General features: G+C 40.0%; 1 protein-coding gene across 2 annotated transcripts in view; it reads left to right on the forward strand.

Moving 5' to 3' along the window:
- The first annotated feature begins 6,402 nt into the window (after positions 1-6,402).
- ASAH2 (N-acylsphingosine amidohydrolase 2) overlaps positions 6,403-14,603 on the forward strand; it is a 60,385-nt gene continuing 52,184 nt past the window's right edge. For both annotated transcript variants that reach the window (XM_003255155.4, XM_003255156.4), the window contains exons 1-3: positions 6,403-6,529; positions 9,557-9,807; positions 11,686-11,835. In XM_003255155.4, coding sequence (XP_003255203.2) covers positions 6,403-6,529; positions 9,557-9,807; positions 11,686-11,835 — 528 coding nt within the window. The remainder of the gene's footprint in view (positions 6,530-9,556; positions 9,808-11,685; positions 11,836-14,603) is intronic.

Here is a 14,603-nt window from a genome sequence, read left to right on the forward strand (position 1 = left end):
ATCAGCTATTGATGATCTTTTTCTAGATCCATCATTTCATCAGGGATTGCAAAATATTTAGATTCAAGTTTGTCATTCCTTCCTCACTTATTAGCTGGAATACTTTTATCATGAGAAACTGTCCCTCATCAACTATTTGGCTTTCCTGCTGTACATGTATGCAGGAAAAGCAGAGTATATCCTTGACTTCTTGATTCCTACTCCTGTCCTTTTTTTAAACCAATTTTCAGAATAACAAATTGGTTCCCTAGCATCTTTTAAAAAGTATCATTATGACATCATGGATTTAAGCATATTTGATTTGCTTCAACCCATTGCAGTTATTTTTTAAATTGATGCTCAAGTTAACTAATCTTTGGTTAGTGGGAAGCGCTCTAGTTCTTTAGATACTGTCTTCCTAATTTTGATGACTTTTTTGACTTCTGGCATAATAAAATATTCCCGGCTTAGTTCATGTAAATCCTTCCCAGACCCAGAACCAGCTGTTTCTCCAAGGATTTCCAGTTCCTTTCAGCAAGAAATGTTATTTAGAGATGACAATCTGGATGCTATATATAATAGTATACTTTTTCTAGAAATTTTTTTCTTTTCTTTTTTTTTTTTTTTTTTTTTTTTTTTTTTTTTTTGAGACGAAGTCTCTCTCTCTGTATCCCGGGCTGGAGTGCAGTGGTGCGATCTTGGCTTGCTGCAACCTCCACCTCCTGGGTTCAAGCAATTCTCCTGCCTCAGCCTCCCAAGTAGCTGGGATTACAGGTGCTTGCCACCATGCCCAGCTAATTTTTTGTATTTTTAGTAGAGACGGGGTTTCATCATGTTAGCCAGGATGGTCTTGATCTCCTGAACTCATGATCCGCCCGCCTCAGCCTCCCAAAGTGCTGAGATTATAGGCGTGAGCCACCAAGTCCAGCCAGAAGTTATTTAATCTTTAACGACTCTAAGAGTTAAAGAATGAAATAATATGACCCTTAGCACAAAGTATATGAAATTAGCACCATGCCTTCTAAGACTCCATAAGTCAAATATTAAGAAAAATTGTGATGCTAGTGATTATTGCTTAATCATTTAGGAGTTAGGGTTTTGGGGGAAGTATTCTTCCAGCTTGAATACAATTATTCATCAGCTGCCTTTACTTTGTGCGGATTAGTTTTTCCCTCTGTGATGGGGTGTTAAGAGACAGAGGACATAGCTTTGCTTCATCAATTGCTAGTAAGGAGTGAACACATGGACTTTCATATCCTCAGAGGCTGCCATGGCAAGGTTCAGGTCAAGATGATGCAGACAGTTAGAATTTGGTGAGAGGCAAAAGCTCTTGTCTAGGAGTCTGGAGACTTGAGCTTACATCCTTGAATACCATTGCTGAATCATGCTCATTTTTAACCACCCTTACATGTTCTGAAAATTGGTGTCTGTTTCCTCCTCTGTAAAATGGGTAGAGTATGTGTACATGAGTGAATTTTGGGGGGTGTAGTGTAGAGAAGAGCAGTTAGCTTATCTTAGCTAATTGGATTAATGAGAGGATCATTCCAGACAGAAATAAAATATGTGCACAAGTTAAAATATTCACAGTGACCGTATCTTCATCTCACCCCAGGGGAGTCTTGAGTCTTGTTCCTGTCTATAGGAGTCAGTTGTTTTGATGGACATTATGAGTCCCCTGGGCCCAATGTCTTTTCTCCATTGGCTCTCCATAGCGCTTGGAATCTTCTCGATTCTCACCCTATTATTGTTCAGGTGTGGACCCTCAAATGTAGTCTAGGAAAGGTGACATGTTATGCCTTTGTCGTCTACCAAAACCCTGGTTAAAATAATCTCGTCTGTCTAGATTGTGAGTCACTGAGCAGGATTCTGAATAGACCATAGCATGGCTCCTTTTTATGATGAGGAAGATGGCTGGGGAAGTCTGGAGGAGACCACAGGGGCAGTCAAGAGGCCTCCCCACTGCAAGAGAGAAAGGTGGGAGAAGGAAATCCAATGGAAGGTCACTACTGGGTATTTGTTGTTTTTACTGGCTCATCAGCTATAGCACCTTGATTTTATTTTGGAGAACTACTCTTCTCTCTTTGTGAATGTTTTTTTTTAAGATTCCCAGTTAAGTATCCCTTCAAATGAAAGGATAAAGTTATTATATAGCTGTCTTTCAGAAATTGGCCCCTGAGTGGAGCAACACAAGACCTAAAGCAGTTGCAGTCCATCCATCTCAATGGTGATGCCCTGAAGAGATTGTTCGGTAGCTCCTTCTACCTAGATCCACAGAGATGCCCTGATTCCCGGCCATTGTGAGCCTGGGTCTGCAGCTTTTCTTGCTGTCTTCCGGTGAATTTACTTTTCGTCTCTTTTTCCCCTCTTGTCCTACATTAACTAGATTTGGTGTTTGCTTGCAACCAAGAGTTCTAACATAAATGCACTAAAAAAACCTTGTTTAATATCATGATTTAATCTTTCCCCCTCTGTAGTAGCAGAGAGAAATTTAAGATGCATTACTAAATGCCCTATCTGAAGAAACTTGTGTCTTTAATACTTCAGTTGGAACTTTGCAGGCCTGTCTCTGATCAAACTCTGCAAGGAATTAAGCGGCTTTTGTGGCCTTCTTTAAAATGTGTCCTAGACAGCTTAGATTTTACTAGGGAAAAAAAGGGAATGGGTTCGTTGGTTTCTTTATTGCTATCTTTGTCTCCATGGTCCATTGTTTAACTTCATGCTGTAGTCTATATTCTCCAAGAGGAAGAAAAACATTTTATTTCCCCATTTCAAAAGTGATGCATGCCCATGATAGAAAATACCAAGAGACAAAACGTTGAAAACAAAACCACCCATAATCACCACATAATAACTTAACATTTTCCTGCACTTACAGTCTTTAATATATAATATATATAAAGTATATAATGTATATAAAGTAAACATATGTAATGTTTAATATAATGTAAAGTAAACATTACATATGTTTACTTTACAAATGGGATCGTATTGTTTTGTAAACTTAAAATTACTTAATATTTGGCAATTTTTGCATGTCGTTAAATCATTTTCAGTATGATTTTTAATAGTTGCATAGCAGTCTTGCTGTATTATTTACTACTGACATTTAGTAAATCTAAAATTTTGCATTCTTTTTATGAGCACTCATAAAAATTAAGATTAGTTTTCTGTTCTGAAATTGGTGGAAATATTGCCCATTGCTATCCATAGCCCACACTGATGTCCAGCATATATTACTACTCTCTTCGCTGTAGAACGACCAGTGGTAAATGAAGTAGGTGCTTTTTTTTTTTTTTTTTTTTTTTGTGATTCAGGTTATAAGCTTTGCACAGAACTTGTTATGCTGGAAAAGTTATAGAAAAAGTGAAATGACCTTCAGTCCAGCAGGCCTTCTGCAACTTCTACCTCTGATAACAGTCTGCCCTAAGAGAGAGTTCACGTATAAGCCTTTTGTTATCAATACTCTTTAATCTCATACTTGTACCAAGCCCACAAAGGTATGCTAATGAGAGCTTTAAGGCTCCTGGACTTGACTGAAAATTTTTCTCAGTAGTTTTCAGAAAGTGCTGAGAGGTATAAGCCCAGCAACGTGCAAGGGGAAAGGGGACAGGATTCTGGATGGCCATTTGCTTCACTGGGATGCAAAACCTCTTTTAAGTACTAGAATCAGGTAAGGACAGCTATGTTTTCTTGGGGAAGGAGGGAAGGAGGGCTCTTGAATTATCCTATTGTCTCGGAGATCTTGAAGAGACCCTAAAGCTTCAATTTATCTCATAGCTTTGGAACCCTCTTTTGCCAAATTGTTACCTTTTACTCTCTCTTTGAAAAACAGGGACCCCGTTATGTGAAGGTGTGGCAAATGGCTTGCTATTGTGCCATTAGAGCCTCATTATTGAGTTTTCAGGATTACTACAGATTAAGTGTGAACCATTATAAAATCTAGAATCCTTTAAGATGTAATTATTGGCTTAGCTCTACCAAAGAGTGTTTGCATTCTAAAGGCAGGGAAGGCATCTGCTTTAGCATTCAAATTCAGATTTTAATCACCAATGAGAAATATATAGTGCTAACCCAAGTTTTAATTTCCTTAAAGGTGGTGGTCAAGTCAGCTAAAGTGGTTCAAAAGAATATTACTGTGTTGGCAACAGTTCTGGCAGCTAAACAGAATGGTGAAACACATGAGGTAGATCATTCAAGTCCACGTAATAGGTGGAAACACTAATGTTAAATCAAGTGCCATTGTTGAGTGGTATAAAATGTCATCAGCTCACCAACACAAAACTAGAAACAAAAAAGAAGTATTATTTTGTACCCTCTCTGTTTGATACACAGGTTTCTAACACATGACCACATTTACGTACACAGTCTGCCTGTCCATGCTCTGGGGTTGGGAGGTCCAGCTGTCAGTCATCTTGGCTATTAGGAAGGCTTAGAGAACCAAAGCTCTGAGCAAAAACTAGAGATACTGGGTTTGAAGTTTGCTGTTGAAACAGCTGCTAATGAGTAGTAATTCTCTGTAGATCCTTAGAGTTCAGAGGCATATCTCAGATGTGTTTCCCGACTCCTGGGAACTGACAATGGAAGTTGGTCATAAGTCACAGATCTGATTTGTTTTGCTCCACGTTTGAAGTTGTCCCTGCTGCTGGTGGTTAAGGGGATTATGGTGGTGATAAGTGGATGAGGAAAGCCTCCCAATAACCAGAAAATTTGGGAAGATGTTCCAGTCTCTTTGCCCACTCCCAGTTCAGCCTACCCTCCGAAGTGTCTGCTGTTAGACTGATCTTTCACCTCTAGCCCAGGAGTTGCAAAATCAAATGCTTGCACAGACCAGGTAGTAAGTTAGATAAATAAGGCCTGCTGGGTAGAGATTGGCAGGTTGAAGAATATATCCCCCATCTAAACAACAGCACTGAGTTTTAGGAAACTCTTGGCACATGGGAATGCTAGCTCAGTGTCACCATATTTTATGAATTATTTTAAGAGATAATTTGAAATTTCAGGATTGTAAATTTAAACTCTTTATAAACTCTAAATGCTATTTTTTTATATATCTTGTTACCTAAGTCAAATTGAATAAAAAATTGACGGTACTAAATACACCTACATTGTTGCCATTTTTTAACTCTTGGGGGTAGCAGCATCTTAGCCACAAATCCCCTATTTTGGGGGCAAATCCTGGGATTCCAATACCATTTCACCTCTCAGGCTTCCTAAAGCACAGGTTAAGAAAATGGGCTCTGAAGGTCCCACCTGTGATTCCAATCCTCCTTTAACAATAGCCTCCTGTAAATTACCTTAAAGGACAGGGAAGAGCAGAGACTCTTTGCTACTTTGGAATCTATTAATAAATGCTACCAGTTTGAGCATTTATTGAACAAAAGAAGTACTGTTGCTTCATCTCATCTTGTTTTTATAAGAAATTTATGAGATAGGTTTTATGAGAACTTTGAGATAAGATGATCATAATCATATTCCTATTTATAGATGGTGATGCTGATGTTCAGTATTGGGGGAAGATTTCCCAAAGTCACCCAGTAAGTGGCAGAAATGAAATTTGACTGCTGGAGTCAGATTTCAGAACTAAATTTTTAACCACCATGTTATATTTCTTTCTATTACATTATATGGGGTTTTAACTTGTATAGTTCCTCTGAGTAATGATTAATTCTCCCTCCCTTAAAACATCTTAAGGAATCTGTAATGACATTTGATACTTTTGTAGAACATAGGAACATTTTAAATTCTCATCCTTTGATACAGCGTTTGCAAAATCTTTGGGATCCTTCTGATCACTGAAGGGGGTTTTTTTTTGTAATGCCTGCCTTCAGACCTGAGGTACTAATTCCCTTTTCCATGCCCATTTCTCACCAGATAGTAATTGAAAGTTAAAACATAAGAGTGTAAAGGCCAAAGTTACGGGATTCACCTCCAGGTGAACAAGATAATTCTAACCCCAGCCAGCCTTCTCCCAAATACAAGAAGTATGCGTGCATCAGTCATCCTTGTTAACAGAGGGACTCTCAGCCCAGACCCGTGGTACAGATCCATAAACAGCATCATTACCATAAATGAAAGCAGTGTGATATGGCTGAGGAATGCAAATAGATTTTAGCTCAGTTGAGCTCAGTGGCCAATGCTAAATCATGAATTGTTGCTGCCAGGAGGAGTGTTGTGTTGAGAAAGATTTGGAAACCACATTCAAGCTTTTCAAAAAGAATGCTGTAATTGATTGGTCTTGTCTGCCATGGGCTTGGTCTATGGAATGAGTGGTAAGTGCTCTGTACTTGTCGTCCTTGGTATAGTCTGTTAATATGAAAGAACTAAGATATCTTAAGCTCGGTTGGATTAAAGCATTTGCATTTTAATTTGTGATTTCTTCCTCTTCAGTATTTCTTCTTCCATCTCTGCTGTACCTGAGAAGAAATGGCCAAACGCACCTTCTCTAACTTGGAGACATTCCTGATTTTCCTCCTTGTAATGATGAGTGCCATCACAGTGGCCCTTCTCAGCCTCTTGTTTATCACCAGTGGGACCACCGAAAATCACAAAGGCAAGTGTCATGGGCTCTCTTAGATGCAATTTTTAGGGCTGTATGAAACTTCTTGATTACTGTGGACACCAAAGAGAAAAACAGTGTCTGCTGATAGTTCTACATGTACTTAAGCAGCCTGGAATAGCCGTCTCCCTTTGCATTAATTGCCCATTCTGCACTGAGAGCAGTTTTTATCAAGTTTACCTTTGTCCCCAATAGCCAGCTGACAGGCATTCTGACATGTACTTGTTTGCCATTAGTTTTTCCATTGATCTAAGCACAGCCCAAGATTTGTCAAGGTCTAGTAATGGCAGCTTTTGCCCTGAACCTCTAATCTTTCAATCTGCCTCCTTGTAGACATCATTTTCTCCTGGGGGCAAAAGGAGAATGAAAGACTCACTGAATGAATGTCAATTAGTCTGTGAAGAGCTTTAGAGAAAGGGGTCTCAAACATGAATCCTTACAAGGGCTAATCAAGTTTTGCAGATGAGGTGGAGTGAGGAGGTGGACCAAGGAGGAGACAGGTGCAATGCTTGTGAAGAAGGCCTACAGCCTCTCCCAGGTGGCAGCTGTTTGTTGTAGAGAGAACACATGATCTCAGATCTCCTGAGTTTTCCAGAGAAGCTGGAAATTGGAATTTTTAGATATCTCATGATTTTTTAAAATGTTGGAAACAACGTTTTTGAGAACAATGTAGGCTACATTTACGCAAAGATTGGCAGTGGGTCTTGGTGGAGCCTCTGTTCCAGTCAGTGTTAGGTTACATAACTGTTAAATGAGTAGAGAAGACAGGTAAAGATTGAAGCTCTGACCAAAGTAAAGACAGGGCTGGCCTTAGGTCAAATGGAGAAGATGGTATTTTCTACCTCAGTTTTCCCTTTTGTGGCCTGTGTCTTTTCCTGCACATTCTCTACCATGTCCCAGGGCTTTGAATTCCTGGCAAACACAGAGGATCAGAGATCCTCTGATCCAGCAGTAGGCACAGCAGGGTCATAGACTGATAGAAGTGAAAGGATCATTAAGAATTATTCAGTTTTGGCTGGGCCCTGTGGCTCACACCTATAATCCCAGCACTTTGGGGGGCCGAGGTGGGCAGATCACCTGAGGTCAAGAGTTTGAGACCAGCCTGGGCAGCGTGGCAAAACCCTGTCTCTGCTAAAAATAAAAAAAATAAAAAATAGCTGGTTGTGGTGCATGCCTGTAATCCCAGCTACTCGGGAGGCTGAGGCAAGGCAGGAGAATCGTTTGAACCCAGGGGTCAGAGGTTGCAGTGAGCTGAGATCATGCCACTGCACTCCAGTCTGGGTGACAGAGTGAGACTCCATTTAAAAAAAAAAAAAAGAAAAAGAATTATTCAGTTTTAGCTCTTAAAATTAGGAAATCAGGAGGCTGAGACTCGGGGAGGTTATTAATAATTATAGTAACTATTCTTACCGCAGTAGTTACTGTTTATTAAATGGTTTCTATGTTGAGCACTATAGTGAGGATTCTAGAATATTTTCTCATCTAATTCTCACAAAAATCCTGTAAGGGTGGAGGCTAGTCCTACTGTTTACATTAGTTTCATTTTACACTTGGGGAAACGGAGACCCTGAGATTGCAAATAACTTACCCTTGGCTATGTGTTAGTTTGGCTTTAGTTGGTATGACATTCCTATGCTGGTAGCAGTGAAGCAATAGTGAAGGTGCCTGCTCCACTCCTTGCAATATTTGATGTCTTCAAGAAAATCTCGGCTTGGGAATGAGAAGACATGGATTCTAACTCCACCTAGAATTTGGTCGAAAGAGCATCAGATCCTCAGTTTGAGGATCTGGATTGCATACCACATTCATCACATGCTCTCCATTAACTATTGGTTAAGTCACTTTTCTGATTTTCAGTTTTCTCATCTGTAACACTGAGGAGATTATGTTAGGTGATCTCTAAGTTTTTTGAGCTCTGGATTTCCAGGATTTCAGAAGGAATCAGCTATAAATCTCTTGCCTAAGTACTTTCTGACCACAAATGCCTTGTGACACTGATATTTGATGCCTTGGCAACTCCTGACTATTGTCTGAGGAAGGGAAATAAACAAAATGATGAATATATAACATGTCTAAATAGGTAAAGAAAATCAAAGCTACATAGTAGCCATTGTTCCAAGTTTATAATATTAGTGAACATAGTTATTGTTCAAAACATCCCCAGGAAGCAGGATGTTATTATAATCTTCATTTTATAGAGCAGAATATTGGGGTGAAATAGGTTAAGTGATTTGATCACTTAGTAAGTGGTAGATTCAGGTTTCAAACCCAGGCAGTTTGTTTCTGCATCTGCCTTCTCACAAAAATCCTATATGTCATTCTGCTTCCCTTGATATTTGTATGTGTGTGTATAATAAATATATATGCATACATTAATATAGAATATATGTGTATAAAGACATACACATATAGATATGAATATATAAAAATTAGAATAATTAAGATGAAATTATATCAACATGTATACAGTGATCTAGGTTGCATTAAAAATAAGTCTTTAGAAGGTCAAAGAGGATCAGAGCCAAGGTAGAGCCAGTGGGGTGGCATCCTGCAGGTGAGGAGTTGAGTTGGATCTAGGTTTGATGGAAATGGACTAACTCTGAAGCAGGTGGTGGAGTTTGGTAGGTGGAGAGGAAAGGAGTGAGGAGTCTGGATAGAAAAAATGGAAGAAACCAATCCCCAGATGTTGCATTTAGTAAACCTGGCACCTGTTTAGTTTAGCTGGAAAAGAAGAGCAGGGTGTTGAGTGAAGGCAGTGAGTTTGACAAAGAATGGCTCATGATGAGGAGTTGAAGGATATTTGACAGAGGCCTTGATTGTTAGTCTGAAGCATCTCTCATCCTGTTTAGGATTATGATTTTTAAACAAGTTCTTGAGATGTTTCTCTCTATATATTTTTATGTTTAAGAAAATATATAAAGAGTTTTCCTTATGAACCTGAGCCTATATATTGTACTCTAATTGATGTTGACAAATAAGAGGGCTGAAATGTTGTTTCTCAAATCTCTTATTCGGTTTTAGATTTAGGAGGCCATTTTTTGTCAACCACCCAAAGCCCTCCAGCCACCCAGGGCTCCACAGCCACCCAGGGCTCCACAGCCACCCAGAGCTCCACAGCCACCCGGCACTCCACAGCCACCCAGAGCTCCATAGCCACTCAAACTTCTCCAGTGACTTCAACCCCAGAGCCTCCTCTATTTCAGAACTTCAGTGGCTACCATATTGGTGTTGGACGAGCTGACTGCACAGGACAAGTAGCAGATATCAATTTGGCAAGTAGACAATGGGCTCCTTAAGGAGACTGTGAAACAAGTAATTTTATCATTTTACAACCTGCATTCATTTCTGATTATTATAACATCATCATTATCTTCTTCTAGCTTTTTAATTGACCTTGCTGCTGTCTAGCACTATGAATTTCATACAAGAAGGAAGAGGAAAACTTTTATTCAATCACAATCCCCTGTAAAATCCATTGGCCTTTTTTTTTATGAGCAGAAGTGGCAGAGATGGCAAACTCAAATATTACAGGGAGTGAGCAGGTACCATAAATGACATCACCAGGCCAGTGTAACATAAGAAACGTCTAGTGAATCCTAAGTTTGGGGGTGAGAGGTAGTAGTAAATGGTGGGAACTTTGGGGGGAAAAAAAGGCACAAAGAAAGTATATGGATCTGGCTGATTGTTGCCATATAAGAAATGGTGGCTCAGGGCTGCCCTATCTTGCAGTTTTTTAAAAGAAGCCCCCAAATCCCCAGATTACAGAGTTGAAGATTCAAATCTCTTACTTAAAAAATAAAGGCAACTCTAGCTAAAACTGGAAACCTAGGTTGGACCATACTGTGAAAGCAAATAAAACTTCTATGTGACACGTGTGGCCCTACTGACTGCTAGTCTTGGCTATGTGATGGAAATACCCATTTATGTCAGTGCTTCCCTAGGAAACCAGAGCATGAAGTTGTCTGATGGGATTCACTCCCTCCCTCCAAGTAATCTTTACTTTCCAGGTATGATTCTTGACTATGTGTTCTGAAAAGTGATCCTGGAATGTGAACCCTAAATAAACACTCCCAGGAGGGGTAATGCAAACAGTAGAGGGGGCATTCTAAAGATCTTGGTGTAGTTTTATGGGTAAATTTTATGACATGGTGATCGAAGTGGCTTGGGATAGGTATATGTGATCTGATTTGGCTTAGGGAGTTGTAGAGTCCTGATAAGTCAGGGGTCCCAGGGCTGGGGAGAACAACTGTTCTGAGAGATGACTAATCATAGACAACCTGCTGCCACAACATGTTGTTCCCAAATACCTCACTCTGCATGTAGCCCCAGCAGCACAACGTCGTTCTGCATATGCCCCGCTTCAGCATGACCCTATAAAACTTCCCTCCAGCCCCTGCTTCTTTGCAGACAGCCCCTTCTCTGCTGTGCTGCCTGTTGAACCCTTGCAACATATTTTCATACTTTGCCTAAAAAAATCTGTCTTTCTTTACCTATGACTGTCTTGGTAAATTTCTTTACCGCCCCATGTTGTGGGCGATAAAGGAATTTACCAGCCAGTTTCACCCACGACAGGACCCACGACTTTTACTATGGTAAAAGCCAGGGTGAGGTACCCTCTGTGAAGAATACTTAATTATAAATATACCATTTTCTACAGAAAACAAAATCATACACTAAACAACCAACATGAGAAAGCCTTCATTCTTTAAAATGTTCCTGGGCAATGTGGAATGGAGGTAGAGGAAATATTTTTTCCTGTAGTACCTTAGACAGGCAGGAGAAAAAGAGCCATTGCCAAAACCAGAAAGGCCAGAAAGATCTCCCGTGTTAGTGTTAGTAATAGAATTTCCAAAGCCTCACCAGCTCCCTCCTGCCCATAAGCCAGGGAACAGTTTCTGCCAACCTGATTGATTCTTTGCCTTTGCATTTTTCTGCACAGAAGATTCAAGCCTCTTTTATGATATTTTTTGGCTTTCTTTGTTCTTTTTTCTTTTTAGTTTTTGAAAACATATATTCTCTCGCTCAGAGCCACCATGTCATGTGGATGTTTTTCTTTGTCTTTCTTCAGTCGCCTATATTGTATGTTTGTGCCTGGTTTCTAGTAGCAGGGGAGTGAGACAGAGCAGCTCTGATTGTCTCTTCCTCTTTAGATGGGCTACGGCAAATCCGGCCAGAATGCACAGGGTATCCTCACCAGGCTATACAGTCGTGCTTTCATCATGGCAGAACCTGATGGGTCCAGTCGAACAGTGTTTGTCAGCATCGACATAGGCATGGTATCCCAAAGGCTCAGGCTGGAGGTAAGTGATTTGAGAGGAGAAATGAATGAAGAAATCACATGGTTTAAGGAAAAGTGGATGAATGTGACAGGAACTAATTCCTCTTGGTTTCTCATTCAGTGAAATTCTACTACCTTCAATATTATACACTCTTGACAATATACCAGATAATCTTACAAGGAGAATGATCCTCACTATTTCAATCTAAGTTATCTTGGTCAAAATTTGCTTTCAATTTTGCTGATGACTCATCATCATTATTAGTGCTAATGTTGTTGTTGAAAGCTTATAATGTGTCAGGTGACTTTTATATATATATTCCCTTATTTAATCCTCCTTGTTAGAAGTTGGGAGAGCACCAGTTAATCACTAAGTGCTTCCTCAAGTTCTCAGACAATTGAGAATACATGTGAGGAATTGGATGCGAATTAAAACACAACATTGAAATGAGGTTGACTGTGAATTGGTAGTTATAGAAGCTGGGTAATAGGCACATAGGGATTCATTATAGTATTCTGATTATTTTTGTATGAATTTGAAATTGTCAAATCCATACAAAAGGAGGAGGAGATGGAGAGAGAGGGAGAGAGAGAGAGAAAGCAGGCAAGCAACCAACCAAGCAAGTGAACGATAGAACTTCCAGTTCTATGTTTCTAAGGCAATTTCGAAGCCCTGACCCAGTTATATTTTCTGCATGGGATCAGGTCACTAAGAGACAATGTGTTCTGTTAACGTCTGCTAACATATTCATGAATGTGAGAAAGAGGAGCGGCTGGAGCATTGACCAGAACAATGACCATAAATGTCCATCATTCAATGTCAGGTTCTACTAGCCTCACCTATTAAACACTTTTCTCCTCCTGCTATGTGAAGGGGCCAGTGAGAGGGATAATGAGATGGCCTAAAAGCATCACTTTAACATTGCTCCCTCTTGGGGAGGAGAGTGGAAGCCTCCCCCATCACATGTGGGAAGCATCCCCACATGAGGAACAGGGGATTAAGTGTTTTCCCCACTCCTGCACTTACCACAAAACAGTGAGGTGGCTTTGTTGTTATTTCCATTTTCTGGATAAGAAAACTGAGTCTTAGAGAAGGTAGGTAACTTTCCAAATTTCACACAGTTAGCAAACGGTAGAGCTGGATACTGAACACAGGTATGGTTAATCCCAGAGTCCACATTCTTTTTTTTTATTTTTTATTATACTTTAAGTTCTGGGGTACACGTGCAGAATGTGGAGTTTTGTTACATAGGTATACACATGCCATGGTGGTTTGCTGGACCCATCAACCCATCATCTACATTAGGTGTTTCTACTAATGCTATCCCTCCCCTAGCCCTCCACCCACCGACAGGCCCCAGTGTGTGATGTTCTCCTCCCTGAGTCCATGTGTTCTCATTGTTCAGCTCCCACTTAAGAGTGAGAACATGTGGTGTTTGGTTTTCTGTTCTTGTGTTAGTTTGCTGAGAATGATGGTTTCCAGCTTCATCCATGTCCCTGCGAAGGACATGAACTCACCCTTTTTATGGCTGCATAGTATTCCATGGTGTTTATGTGCCACATTTTCTTTATCCACTCTATCATGGATGGACATTTGGGTTGGTTCCAAGTCTTTGCTATTGTGAATAGTGCCACAATAAACATATGTGTGCAAGTGTCTGTATAGTAGATACATTCTTAAAAGTGACATTATTCTATACTCTTAGAAGGAAAAATGCATTGACCACTTGCTTTTTGTAAGGTACTTTGCTAGTGTCACTTCAGGGGACACACAACTAAATAAGTCACAATTCATCTCCCTTAGGAGGTCATTTTCTAGCTGGTGGATAGAAGGAAGGACTATGAAATATAGAGATATACAGAAATATACAGATAGCTATAATTAACTGAAGGAAGGTACAGTGGGATAGTAGTTGTCTATTACTGGGTAGGAAATTACCCCAAACTGTAGTGGCTTAAAACAACAAACATTTATTATTTCACATGATCTGTGGGTCAGGAATTCTGTCTTGGCTAGGTGGCTCTGGTTTAGGTTCTATGGCAATCAAGGTGATGGCGAAGTATGAGTCATCTGAAAGCTTGACCCAAGCTTGAAGGTCCACTTCCAAGATGGTTTGTTCATGTGGAAGTTGGCCAAAGGCCTCAGTTCCTCACTCTTCCTATCCTTACAACACAGCAGCTAGATTCCCTCAGAGTGAGTGACCCAAGAGAAGGAGCAAGGAGGAAGCTACAGTGCGTTGTATGACCCAGGTTTAGAAGTTATACACCATTACTTTCACCCTGTTCTATTCATTAAGCAAATCACTAAGTCCAGCCCACACTCAGTGGTGAAAAAGTAAGCTTTACTTCTTGAAGGACAAAATATCTGAGACTTTGTGGACATATGGTCTTTTAAGATCACCAATAGGGATTCAGGAATGCAAATTAGGAAAACATTTTCATGGTGGAAATGACACTTGAGTGAGCAGAATTTTAAATGGTTAGGTTGGGAAGGGAGAGAAATCTGATGGAAGAAACAGAATGAACACAGAGAGGCACAAAGGAGGGTTGTAGACTCTTTTATGAGGGAACAGAGGAGATCTATTAGGACATATGGAGGCATGTAGTTGGAGATGTATCTGGAAGATATGTTTATCATAATTGCAGAGGGCCTGAGATGCCGGCTTGTTTTTAATTCTGTGGGTGATATGGACTCTGGGAAATCTTCTGAGTGGCAGAGTGATGTAAACACCATTTTGTTTTAGGATGATTAAGCAGGTAGAGATGTTTGATATGGATTGGAATAGAGTG

Source organism: Nomascus leucogenys, chromosome 3, assembly GCF_006542625.1.
Source record: "Nomascus leucogenys isolate Asia chromosome 3, Asia_NLE_v1, whole genome shotgun sequence".
NCBI lineage: Eukaryota > Metazoa > Chordata > Mammalia > Primates > Hylobatidae > Nomascus > Nomascus leucogenys.